Below are 13,765 nucleotides of genomic sequence, written 5' to 3' on the forward strand. Positions count from 1 at the left end.
CATTTTATTCAGTGGCTCACCTGTGGATGTACATCGCAGTGTACCTGTTTCCATGATCTCCTTGCTGAATAAGGCTGACTGCGTGATTGTTTTTTTTGTGTGTGTGGTATCTTTTGATTTTTCTCTTCTAAAATGCTGTGAATTAAAAAGTCATTTTTTTGCTCATGGTGTGAGAGAAAACCAGGAGTATTTAGCATTTGTTTGCTAGGTTTAGTAGCAAACATGAGTCTTCCTCCAGTTCTGGGCACTTAATTACACAGCTTGATTCACCAGAGCCGTGTTTTGTTTCCTTTTTCCAAAGCTCCCTGGTCTTTGGAAACCTCCATCTCAGTAAGAGAGCGCTCTCTACATACAGAGGAACTGGACTACTGTAGATATGACACTCAAAATATAGTCAGTTGAAGAATGATGTACAGTGGTTGGGTTTCAGACCTTATACAGGAATGTTATTCTATTATCACTTAAGTTATTTATTCACTTTCTGGCATAAATAGTTGAAGCAAAACCTACATTTTTTAAAGGGCCTGTGATTATATTGATATGATCTCTTAACCCAGGGGTAAGCAACTTGGTGCCCTCCATATGTGTTGGGCTACAACTCCCCTAATCCCTGACCATTGTCTTATGGAAGTTATGGTCCAAAACATCTGGAGGGCACTGGGTTACCTACCCCCACCTTAACCTCTGCAGCTGGTTACATATCTTATATTTTATCATGTAAAGGAGTAATCTTGTTTTATCACTTATTCACTGCATATTTGTGTTTTGCATGTGTGAATTAGCCTCACATTGAATTAATAAGAAAATTCTAACAATGTTTTCAATGGTTGATTTACATATTTAGCTGTGATCAAGTATTTGGTTTTATTACATTTATATACCTCCTTTTCATTACGAAGTTCAAAATAGCAGAGATACCATTTTCTGGTAGTCCTATCTCGTCACTGACTAGACTCAGACTTGCTTAGCTTCAGCAACCATATCTTGGACCATGATATTGTTTAGTAATTGAATGATGTACATGTGTGAACCAGTCCTAATAAATACTCATGGTTATGCATAGTTTTTCATAAGATGAATAGCATCGTCTGTTTTGCTTTTAGATAAAGAGAAGAAGGAAAAACTTGAGGAAGATGAAGCAGCAGCTGCTAGTACAATGGCAGTCTCTGCCTCCCTTATGCCTCCCATCTGGGACAAAACTATTCCTTATGATGGGGAGTCTTTCCATTTGGAGTACATGGATCTGGATGAGTTCCTCTTGGAGAATGGAATCCCTTCCAGTCCTACCCACTTGGATCTGAACCAGAATCCACTCCTGCCTGTGGCTGAACTGGAAGGAAAAGAACCAGCCAGTGCTTCTGCTGCTGCCACCCCACCCCCATCATCTTCCACAGTGGTTTTTCAACCATCAGAAACTACCACAAGTGCAGGTACGTGTAATGTTGAAGGGGCAAGTCTTCCAAAATTGCTTGAGATGTGTTTGAGACAGCCGCTACAGAATCTGACACCAAATACAATTTTCATCTGTCTTTCAGTTCCTGTTAATGTGCATCTTTCTACATCATAAAAATAACTTTATATATTTGCCTGTTATATCTTGGTTTTTCATTGACATTAAATGAAAAAAACAAGACACAACAGGCAAATATATAAACATGGGTGGCGAAAGCTGCAATCCTAGGCACTCTTTATTTATTTAAAGAGTTCTTAGCCATTTTTCAGGACCACGCCCTCACAAAGTTGCATACAAACAAGAGCATTGTCAGATACAAAACATAACAGCCACAATAGCAAGCATAAGGACTACTTTGCAAAGCTCCTTTAACCACACAAGCCAATTACAAATTCAGTTGAAGGCAGCTTTAATCAGAAAAGTCTTTACTGCTTGCCTAAACACCTGCACAGAGAGGGCTAGGCATGTATCAATAGGAAGGGACCCTTGCATATACTTAATAAGGTATTAAGCCTTATTGAACTCAGTGGAACCTATCCCTGAGTAGACATATATAGAATGTAGTATAGCATTGTATATCAAGTCAGTCCAAACCTCTCTGTGACTTGGCTTGCTTCTATACTAAAGCCCTTTAACACTGCTTTTCCACCATCAGGAGGAAGTGGAATTAAATAGTGGTTCCACCTGGTACTTAATTTAGTGCTATGTTAACTGACAATACAAGATCTTGCTTGGATAAGTCTTGTACATTACCTATGGTGAGAACTGTCCCTTTAATTAGAAGTTTTCTCCTGCTGCCCTTGGAATTGCTTCTTGTTTAGCAGGGATGCAGCATTGCAAATGGATTTCTCCTTAATAGATCTTATATACTCAGTTCCTGTTCTGTGTCCTTGGGGTGCGTATGTGTTAATTATCAGTTTCCAGAGCAATTGCTCATTTAAAAAAATGGTTTTATGTACAACTGCCATATTCCAAATTAGTGCTCAGAATTTTTTTTAAACTAGCAATTGCTGTTGTTGCAAAGTATAAACCAGTAATTAAAACCTCTCTCCCCACTGCCCCACACAAAGGGGAACAGGAACTGAGTAATCGAGAGCCAATTTCATAATGCCACATTCCCAATGAATACGAAACAATTACAGGGGAGAAGCTACAATGAGGAAGCTCCTAATTTCAAGAACAGTAGTCCTGAAAATAGTGGTGCTTCACCAGTCTACACTGGATTACCTTGTACTGCAATTGTGCTGTTGTTGTATCATAAATACGTTTTGCAGGGGGAGGGGAGTCGAATACACCAGGTTGCAATTATGTTGTTAGGATTCTCAAAAAACAAAAAGCTGAGTGAATAAAGGATGACAATTCCAGACTGAACAACTACTGTGGAAGCTACCTTTCTCTCTGCTACTAGTGACCATATTTTTCCTCCACCATGTACCTTTCAAAACCCCATAGTAAATTGAAGTTATCTTCCTATGGCTGCCTCTATCCATCCACTATCCCCTGTGTGCGCCATGCTTCTGTGTCATGGCCATAGAAATCTAGCAGGAGGGTTTTGCTCCAGGCTCTGGTATCTCTTCTGTACTGTAGGCATTGGCTGCAGAATTTCAGATCCAAAGATGAAAGAGAAAAAATATTCTTTGACTGTTTTCATCTCTCCTTTCCTGTGACAGTGAAGCATTTCCGCCTAAGTAGCAAGGTAGCCAGACCCTACTTGTCATGATCCATTCTTCCAGTTGTGAAGGATTTTTGGTTCATATGGTCTTGCTGTCCTCATAGCTTTCCGTTGCCAGACATAGACCTCTGGTCAAATAGTGTTGTACTTTTTTTGTTGATAATGTTGTTGTTCCAGGGCTCTCTGCAATATCTGGAGAACCTGTTCTCTATTTTTTGGTCCTGTTTTGGTTCATTTTGCTTTCCTCCTTTCTTTCTTGAAGAATTTCTGCCAGAGTGCCTCACCTCCCATGCAGGAATAGCTGAACTTTAGAGTGTACAGACCTCCATGGTTTATATGTTCCTAATGGTTGATAATCCTCTTGGGACATATATCAGCATACTACCCAAGAATATGATGATAGCTTTAGTTCCTGCCAGACCTGTTATTGATTTATTCCTTATACTCATCTGGAGCTCCTTAGCGTGCCAGTTGCATCAACACACAGTACTAGTTTTGTTTTCACAAACTGCTGCTTTGAGAGTCACTTAAGACAGTTTTCATGTACTGTTCCCATCAGACATGGGCATGCTGAGAATTCTGAAAATAGCTAGGCATTTTTTTTAAATTGAGAAACACAACAATAATGAGCAACAAAAAAAGCGGGGAAGAAAAGAAAAAGTGGGGGGATATTTAATACTTCCATTTCAGATATATATGTTGATATAAGCAGACCATATATCTAAATAAGCATCCATACGAAACTGACAGCTGTAGGAGATACGTTCAAACGTAGCAAGAGCAGTAAGATCTTCAGTCTGCTGAACGATAGGTGGTGTGTGGGTATCCTTCCAAGCTTGAAGTATAAGTCTCTTTGCAACTGTAAGGACTCTCAATATCCACTTTTGCTGTCCATCTGTTCATCCCCACATCACAGGAATGTAATTTAAAACAAGTAGACATCTGCTATTATCACAGATTTTTCAAGAACAAAATGTATACAAGCAATGACTTCCAACCAAAAAGAAGCCACTACAGAACATGCCCACATCATATGCCTCAGTGAGGTATTGTCCTCATTACATCGCCAGCATCTTGCAGAACTAACCAGCTTCTTCTTAATAAGCCTCTGTGGTGTCCAATATATGTGAAACATCAATTAGGTTGGCATATCAATGTCTGCTTCAAAGTAAACATAGCTACAAGTCATTCCACTATTACTGCTTCTCATAATGGGAATGACTTATAAGTGCCCTTCCATGAATGAAAATAATATTAGTAATGGTTCTCATTACAAGAATTATATTAGTGATAGTGTCACGTTGGATACTGCCCATGCTGTAGACGGGAATTTATTTTTCTAGAAATCATGGATGTGTTAGTATCTCTGTACAGAATTAGTCTTGTTCCACACATGAACAAGATGAATGGACCTTTTGAAAGGAAATAACTATACACTTCCCATAGGCCCGGAAAATTTATTTATGTATTTATTTGCATTTATATACCACCTTATCTGCTAAAAAGCCATCAAGGCGGGGTATAACAATTTAAAACAATAAAAATTGCAAAAATATTAATCTACACATTTTAAAAGGCTAAATTGAAAATATGTGCCTTTACACCCTTTCTAAAATCTGAGAGAGTGGGGGCCAGTTGTCATTCTTGAGGGAGTGCATTCCATAGTTTGGGAGTGACACAGGAGAAAACCCTTTCATGCACGCCCCACAAACAGGCCTCTGTGGGTAACAGCACCCTCATAAGGACATCTCTCTCAGACCTTAATACCTGAACAGATTTATAGTGAGACATGATATTACCACATTCATGTTGGTAGATAGAGATTGTGGCAGTTGAGATAAAATTACAAATGCTGGCTTCTGGAAATATCTCCATTCACCCCACATTTCAGAACAGATTTTAATAGATTATTAAAGGGGATTAATGCCCTCACGCATTATATATGCACACACACTCACTCACTCTCTCTTTGAGTTGGACTTCTGTATCCAGTGGCCTTCAGCCAGGCTGGGACAGTTCTGGGGTGGAACTGTTAGACTGAGTGATAGTATTTTCCATGAAGCCTTTGGCACAACTATATAGTGCCTTAATTACCCTACTGAACTAAACTCAAATATACATAAGTAAATTAGGGAGAAATCCTATCTAGATAGGTGGCTGCCTCCGAACTTGGAGGCAACTACCTATCCAAAGCAGGGCAGGAGAAGCACGGAGGGGATCGTTCCCTCCACGCTTCTCCTGCCCTGCTTTTTCAGCTAGACAGCCGATTGCGGCTGTGTAGCCGCAGGAGGACAGAGAGTGGAAGGATGCTGCTGTACGACACATAGGATGTGTCGTACAGGCAGTTATGCTGTCCCTGCCCTGGAACGCCCCCAGCTACACCCCATTCTGTCCGCTCTGCGCTCCTCTTGGGAGCGGAGGACAGGGCTGTTCCGTGCTGCCTCTGAGGCAGTGTGGAAGTGGGGAGGAGGTCGGTTCTCCGGGAACCAACCTAGGAGCGCGGGCTCTGAGGTCGGTTCCCGGAAAACAACATATCCTATGACCATCTAGCCGCTGTCTAGCGGCCATAGGATTGCTCCCTTGATGGCACAGCCCAAATCTGGATCCAACCCATTCTTTCCCTGCCTTAGTTTAATTCCTCCTTTTTAGTTGTCTCTCTTGTATTTATTTCTAGATATTAAGTCCCTTGGGATGGAGACCTGTGCTGTCATTGTTTTGTAAAGTACCATGTTCATAGAGGGTGCTAAATAAGTATTGGTCTTTTCAGCTATGGGCTTCTTTTGACACTTTGGACCTTTTCTTGCTATTCACACTGAACTGCTGTTGCAAACTCCTTCCTTTGCCAGAATCCTCACCAGATAACGAGCGACTGACCCCCAGCCCTATTGATCCAGACTGTGTTGAGATTGATGTGAATTTCAATCCTGACCCTGCTGATTTAGTGCTGTCCAGTGTGCCTGGAGGTGAGCTCTTCAACCCAAGAAAGCACAAGTTTGCTGACGAGGACCTGAAACCACAGCCAATGATTAAAAAAGCTAAGAAAGTCTTTGTCCCCGAGGATCAAAAGGTAACAGGCTTACTTTATCACAGTGTTGCATGTTAGATTAAAGTATTTTCCTGTGTTTCTTTAAAATGTTGTTATTGCTTAGATGGGTGGTAATATTCAAAAGGTTCTTGGAATCAGGTTTCTTCCCTAGTACTGGTATTTCCCACAACTGGTCTCTTTTGACCCATTGGTCCTTTTTCTGGTACAGAGGAAATAGCAATGTGAAAACGTTCTGTTGCATCTAGTACAGAGGTGGGCAAGCTGCTTTTCCCCAAGGGGATGGCGATGGGTTGGTGGCTGCACCTATGAGCGCATGTACACGCACATGCATGCACATATGCACACATGCACATTCTCTCATGCACACATACTCTGCTCCTCCATGTTTGTACACCACCCACTCTCTCTTCCCCATGCTTGAAATGCTGAGTAAAGTCCTTGTCACTGAACCACAAAAACGATATAGTCGAGCTGGAAAAGGTATGGAAAAGGGCAGCCAAAACTATAAAGGGGCTGGAGCAACTCCCTTTCAGGAAAGGTTACTATGGTTGGGGCTGTTTAGCTTGGAAAATGGAGAGTAATAGGAGATATGATAGAGGTGTATAAAAATAAGCCTGGTGTGGAGAAAGTGGATAGGGAGAAGTTTTTCTCCCTTTCTCATAATACTAGAATCATCCCATGAAGCTGACTGGAGATTCAGGACAGATAAAAGGGTGTATTTCACACAGCACATAGTTAAACTATGTAACTTACTACCAGAAGATGCAGTGAAGCCACCAACTTGGCTTTAAAATGTGATTAGACAAATTCATGGAGGATTGAGCACGCTCCAGGAGAGAGCGCAGGACAGGAAGGCCTGGCGTGCTATGGTCCATGGGGTCACGAAGAGTCGGACACGACTGAACGACTGAACAACAACAAAGGCTATCAGAGGCTATTGGTCATGATGGCTATATATTACCTCCAGTATCAGAGGCAGTATGTCTCTGTTACTAGTTGCTGGAGGACAAAAGTGGGAGGGTACCGTTGCACTCATGACCTTCTTGCAGAGTTCCCATAAGCATCTGGTTGGCCACTGTGCAAACAGCAGGTTTGAAGCGACATCTGAAGCGACAACCCGCCACTGCTGCTCTGCTTTTTCTTCTGGTGGTGGCAGCTGTTCTGCTGCTGCCGCCCCCACCTGATCAGCTTGTGTCCGTGCCTGCACGCCTGCCTATCACAAGAGTTTGAGAACCTTTCATGATACTTTGGCCAACCTCTTGCAGGTGCACCGCGGCTGCTGCACAAGGTGGAATCGGCTGACGGGTGGGAGTGGTGGTGCGGCAGGCGCATGTATGCACATACCAAAAAGAGTAAACAGGCGGGCGGGTGGGGCCAGCTGGGTTGTCTGCCCAGCCAGCTGGCTGCCCAAGCAGAATGGGTGGGTGGGAGTTGGGTGGGTGGGCAAGCGAGCGGCTGCTTTGTGGTCCTGCCGGCCGCCTGCATGGCTGGTCAACTGGCCAGCCATGCAGGCGGCCAGCTGGACCAAGAAGCAGTGGGCCCTCTGGAGGGAGAGAGCTGCGCTATTTGCTGCTCTTCTCGTATTCTGTTGCCTGATGCACCTGCATCAGGCTGCTTCATGGTAGGGCTGGCCCTGGCAGACAGAATGCTGGACTAGTTAGGCCTTTGGTCTGATCCAAGAGAGTGGCTTTTCTTATACGTTTTGGTTATTTCAAACAAACAAAAATTAGTTCCTACTAAAGTTTGTTATTTGGGTAACTGAGCTGTTGAAGTGGATGGTAAGCAGTGAAGCTGTTAATGTGTTCTTTCTGATTCTTAACCAGGACCAATCTAGCAATTGTACTCTGGACTATGATTCTGAGTAGTCTTGAAAGGCAGCTCCACATACTGCATTGCAGTAACAGTGGCCCTGGGGTGGGGTGGGGTTGCAGCAAGGCACTCGAGCCATCGTTGGTCAAAGGAGGAAGCCAGGTAATAGTTATTTTGTGGGTTTGGTACTTAAAAGTACTAAATTGTCAAACTGATTATTTCCCCCTAGGACGAAAAATATTGGACGAGGCGGAAGAAGAATAACGTGGCAGCCAAGCGATCTCGCGATGCTCGGCGCCTGAAAGAGAACCAGATCACAATCCGAGCTGCCTTTCTGGAGAAGGAGAATACAGCCTTGAGGACTGAAGTGGCAGAGCTGCGGAAGGAAGTGGGAAAATGCAAGAATGTTGTCTCTAAATATGAGAGCAGATATGGACCCTTGTAAGCAACCCTTTCCCCTTTATTTTGATCCTTGGATTGTTCTGCTTTCTGTAAAGGCTCATAGAAATAATGTTTGTGGTGACTTTGCGTATCACTAAGCAAGATCCACTTCTACTGATGCAACTTGGTCAGGTACTTTCTGATCACTGTGTTGCAGTATGTCAGCTTTTAATATTTTTTTAACAGTTTAGCACATTTTGAGAACTTGGCATTTCTAATCAAATAACACTTATTTGATGATGAGGAATAAAGACTAACATGTCTAGGTTGCTAAACTGGCAGGACTTTTATACTTGCTGTTCTGATGCTTGAATTGCAAGGAAAATACTTAGTGCAAAAGTAAAATAAATTGTATAATGTGGAAGAAATGGTGCTGGGAGAATTATGAAAGAATTGCTCCCTTCCCCAAATTAACAAAATTTGTAAAATCATCTGAAGTGCAGGATTAATCATAGTTTTCTCTTATTTGTTTGCGCAATGGAACCAGTTACCTAGGGAGGTATGGTAATGCCACACTGGAGGCATTCAAAATGAAGCTGGACAGCCATCTGTCAGGGATGCTTTGATTTAGATTCCTGCATTGAGCAGGGGGTTGGACTTGATGGTCTTATAGGCCCCTTCCAACCCTACTATTCTGTGATTCTATGAAACAGATTCTATAGGAACAGAAATATGGATTAGTGAGTGTGCATTCATGTAGCAGCACTGCTGTGCCTCTTGGTAGTTCTGAACATTATTATAAACACTTTTGCCCCTTGTAAATTGGAAGCCTTTTCTCTTAATTGACTGACCTGCAATTTATTACTTTGAGTTGACAACCTTTCTCTCTCAGTCACTTTTGTTAGTTTTTTTAACTAACATGAATGACAGATGAAGCAAATTCATTTGAATAGCCATTCTTTTGATATAGTAATTTCTGCACTTCATTCTTCAGAAGGTTGCATTATTATTGTTTTTATTGAAAGTAACAGGCTATAATGTTTTCTGACCTATTGTTGTAAGAGTAGTAGTATGAGTATAGGGATAGCTTGTTTTAGACCCATCGAAGTGATGCTTTGCTACAGGCTTAGCTCTGTCTTTTTGGCCAATATAAAGGGGGACCATATCACCTTGATACAAACTACTTAATTTCATTATCTCTTAGATTGCCTTACATCCGGTTTTTCTGGCAGCTGTCTGTCTTGTGTTTCAAGTATGATTTAGCTCTTACCTTGAAAAGAACACACAAGGTTTTTCCTATAGCTGCTAATAGCTGATAATATCCTCCCTGAGCTAAAGGAGCATACATTTCTATGTAATACTGGGGACCTTCTCCAAGGCCATCAGCTGCAAGGATAAGGAAGAACTTGAGTAAGACAGAAGCAAATTGGTATTTGCATAATTTTATCAGAGCCAATTCACTTGCACATATCAGAGTGCATATGGAGGGTTCCTTGTTCAAAAGCACACCCTCTTACCAAAATCTCCTGTATGCTAAAAAGGTACTGCATCAAGGAGAGAAGGAAGCCTGAATGTTTAGATCAGCTTTTGGGCATAATAAAGGTGGTTGTTAAATATAATGTTTGGGACATTGCTGTTACTCTAGGACAAAAACATTTAGATGTGCTACAGCCAATAGTTTCCCTCTGTTGTGCACATATACACTGTCTTGCAGTTTTTGTCTCTTTCAAAGAGAGATCAAGTAAGTATCATAAAACCTCTCAGGACCAGGTATGGCTTGACCATTAAGACAAGTTCTAATACATTTATTAATAGAATTGGGAAGCAGTTGAATTCTTGTAAATTTTGATTGCACAAAATTGTTATTCCCCTTCATAGTTGCCTTCGTTTCACTGGAACTGGCTTTACAGTCAGTGCTGGTTTAATGTTCCCCAAATACCCTAAATGTTACTTCTTTTATAGTGGGGGAATTGGTGACATCTGTGGCAGTGCAGTGTAAAAAGATGGTGTCTTCTAAATAAATAGTCATATTCTTGCTTTCCTTTATTTAAAGTGACTTATCCGATTCTGAGTGATGCAACTTTAAAGACTCTTAAAATCACAAAGAAACTAAAAACTACACATGAAACCACCTACCATCAGAGTGAAGAGTGAAAGATGTGAGGTATTCTACACAAACAACTGATGGCCCTGCTTCCCTGCAAGTACCTCATCTGAACTACTCAAGGGCTGAGCATGATGAAAAGGCTAAGGTCTCTAACGCTACACTTCTCTTTGTACTGCTGTTTTCCCTTGTTACCACAATCTGCAGTACAGTTATTAACTCTTTTTGACTACACTTGGAGCTCTTGTCCTTGAGTTCAGATTGAATAAGTAGTGGTTTTGTAAGGTGATACTTAGATGGAAGAAAGGGGCTGAAAATGGCTTAAACTATAATTCTTCAAGAATTCTGTGTTTGTTTCTTCTAATCTCTTCTATGCTTTAAAATGGATGTCAGTACTGCAACTAAATCCTTACTCAGTTGTTCCTTGTACTATTGGAACAGAAATAGCATAAGTGGAAAACATACTAAAATGAAATATGTTTTGGTGTAATATACAACCAATATATTGACTGAAAGTGAAGTAATGGGAAAAACAAGCACCCCAAGATGCACTATATCTTATCAAATTTTAGTAAGTAAGATGCACCTTATTTTCTCAGCTGATAAAAGCTGGCACTAGGTTTCTGAAATTAGCACTTTCTCTTAAGCTCTGACAATACTGTTGTAAAACTATTGTGATGGCATGTTGATGCATTTTCACAGTTTTTATAATAACAATAATATATTTGTATTTCCTTATTTCCATAAACTACTTTAATTGGAGCTGGGCAATGAGAAGTGAGGATGACCATGAAAGGGCAGGTTGTAAAAGAAGGGTTATGAGGCTACCATTTCACCCCTCCTCTGCTGTCACCTTCTTAGGTGGAGGGAATTGTGAGCTGCCAATGTCTAGTTTCCTTTACCTCATTGAAACAAATTGCATCAAGTTCTCTGGAGTCTTGCATCAAAGTGGGGGCAGCCTTCTGGTTTCCTCAACTGCATAAATATTTTAAGTCCGACTTTCTCTTCTTCCTCCTATTCTTGTACAGTATTGAAGCAAAGTTAGCAACATTTATTCCATCTTCCCCTACTGCTTTCCTCTAAAGAATTTTTGAGTGCCTAAAGTAGTATGAGTGTTGAACTCATAAACCTTCTGAAATGTCAGACAGAGAACAGTAGAAAATCCTTCATGCCTATGAGGTAGAAAAAACTATTGATACGCCATGTAAGTAGCAAAGTGAGATGTTGAAAAGAGGGATTTCAACTGTGTAGAAGTTGTGCCCTAAGCATGATATACGTTAAATGTGTTACATATCAAAATAATATATTTGTGGATGTATTTACTAATGATGAGCACACCCTGTAAATCAGATATATTTGAAAAGCCTTTAGAGGTTAAGTGCCTCACTGTTCTGTGGTGTGTTTGAGGAATAGGAGAGCAATTTGGAGAAACAGACTATCAAGCAGACACACTTTTCCAGATGTTCAGCCAAGTAGTTCCCAGAATTGAGTAAAATTCACACTAGTTTGTCATAGGACCCTTATGGCTGGATCAGCAGCTTTGCGTTGGTCGATTGGGATGGCATAGTGGCAAGTGGCTTAAAAGTATGCTACTTTCAGCTTCAGGAGCTGGAATTGACAGGCAGCTCCTAACAAAACCATGCTGTTAGATCACATTTTGGAAAATACTGATCTAGCCTGCTCTTTTCAAAGTGCAATCCCAACAAAATTAAGGACAGGCCTGCATTTAAGAGTAGACTTTAATTGTTCCTAATTAATAAACCAATATGCATATTATTTAAACCTTCTTGACTATGGAATGTTAAAGCCTCTACAATCTTAGAGGTAATTAGTATAAACATTAAATATACTAGATGAAAGAATCCATATACTAGAATTCTAGTCCTAATCTAAAGGCTGTGTGGCACACTCTTACAATTTGCATTTAGAGCCAGATTTTCAATACTTGCATTTACTACATTACAAGAGACTCGACAGACATAGACTTGTTAGCTATTAATCTCTTATGTTCTTTAGCTGTACTCTTTTGTGAAGGTTTTACAGTTGAAAAACACAATAAAATGCAATCTGTCTTTGATTCTGACACTATGCTGTATAAGCAGAAATAGTAAAATATTTTTTATTGTATTGTGCACCTTTATGTCACTGAAAAATCGGCAGTAGTAGTGATGTGATTTATGGCCTGTACATATAAAACCTTCAGCATCATATCATACTATGTTTTAAGAAAGCACTATAAAATAATAAAAATAGCATGTAAATTGCCATATTTTATCTGCATAAATTAGTCACTTTGAAGACTCTACACCTATGTCGTACTTAGCTACAAAACGGTGCAAAGGTTATGCGTGTGAGTATATCTCTGCCTTTGTGTAGAAAGATGGTATCACTCTCTCTGAACAAAATAGTTCTAATGCTTATTTCTTCTCAGCCACAAACAAGGAATGCACAGAGGAAGTCATGCTTCTTACTAAGGCTGCAGTCCTAGACCCACTTAACTGGATGTAAGTCCCATTGAACTCTGTGGGGCTTAGTTCTGAGTAGACATGTATAGGATTGCACTGTTATTCCTTAACACTCGTAATTTCTTTGTAAGAGGTGGTTATAAATCATAAGTCTAATTAGGTCTGCCACTTTTTTCTTGTTGCAGCTCTTTGACTTGGTACCCAGTTTATAGTGATAACAGTAGAGAAGAATATTCTTAATTTGCACTAATGTTCAAGGGAGCAATCCTATGGCTGCTAGTCAGCGGCTAGATGGCCATAGGATACGTTGGTTTCCGGGAACCAACCTCGGAGCCCACGCTCCAAGGTCGAGTCCTGGAGAACCAACCTTCTCGCCTTCACACGCTGCCTCGTAGGCAGCTTGGAACGGCCCCGCGCTCTGCATTTAGAAGAAGAGCACGGAGCAATGAAAATGGGGCAGGGAAGGCGGAAATGCCGGTACGGCACATCCTATGCTTCCCCTGTTCAGCTTTCCCATAGCTAGACAGCTGAAATTGGCTGTCTAGCCACAAATGCAGGGTGGCTGAAGTGCAGAGGGGATGATCCCCTCCACGCTTCTCCTGCCCTGCATTGGATAGGCGGTCGCCTCTGAGTTTGGAGGCAGCCACCTATCCCCATAGGATTGCACCCTCCAAGTATTTGTCAAAAGAAGTAGTGCAGGATGCAGGCAGTAAGTGTACAAACTCTTCTACATACTACCTATGACTTTTAATAGAAAACTGGAATGCAGTCTGTATGATTACAGGGCTTGGTAGGAAGAATTTGTGGGCAAGAATTAACTCTGTATGGATATGCA

The 13,765-nt window shown here is 41.1% G+C and overlaps 1 protein-coding gene across 2 annotated transcripts in view; it reads left to right on the top strand.

Annotated features, from left to right (window-relative positions):
* TEF (TEF transcription factor, PAR bZIP family member) overlaps positions 1 to 12,856 on the top strand; it is a 29,277-nt gene extending 16,421 nt beyond the window's left edge. For both annotated transcript variants that reach the window (XM_084809969.1, XM_084809968.1), the window contains exons 2-5: positions 1,104 to 1,430; positions 5,972 to 6,192; positions 8,210 to 8,421; positions 10,415 to 12,856. In XM_084809969.1, coding sequence (XP_084666095.1) covers positions 1,104 to 1,430; positions 5,972 to 6,192; positions 8,210 to 8,421; positions 10,415 to 10,436 — 782 coding nt within the window. In that variant the 3' untranslated portion in view covers positions 10,437 to 12,856. The remainder of the gene's footprint in view (positions 1 to 1,103; positions 1,431 to 5,971; positions 6,193 to 8,209; positions 8,422 to 10,414) is intronic.
* Positions 12,857 to 13,765: the final 909 nt, after the last annotated feature.

Source organism: Heloderma suspectum, chromosome 7, assembly GCF_057233095.1.
Source record: "Heloderma suspectum isolate Gila_16-S chromosome 7, 16-S_ref, whole genome shotgun sequence".
Lineage (NCBI taxonomy): Eukaryota > Metazoa > Chordata > Lepidosauria > Squamata > Helodermatidae > Heloderma > Heloderma suspectum.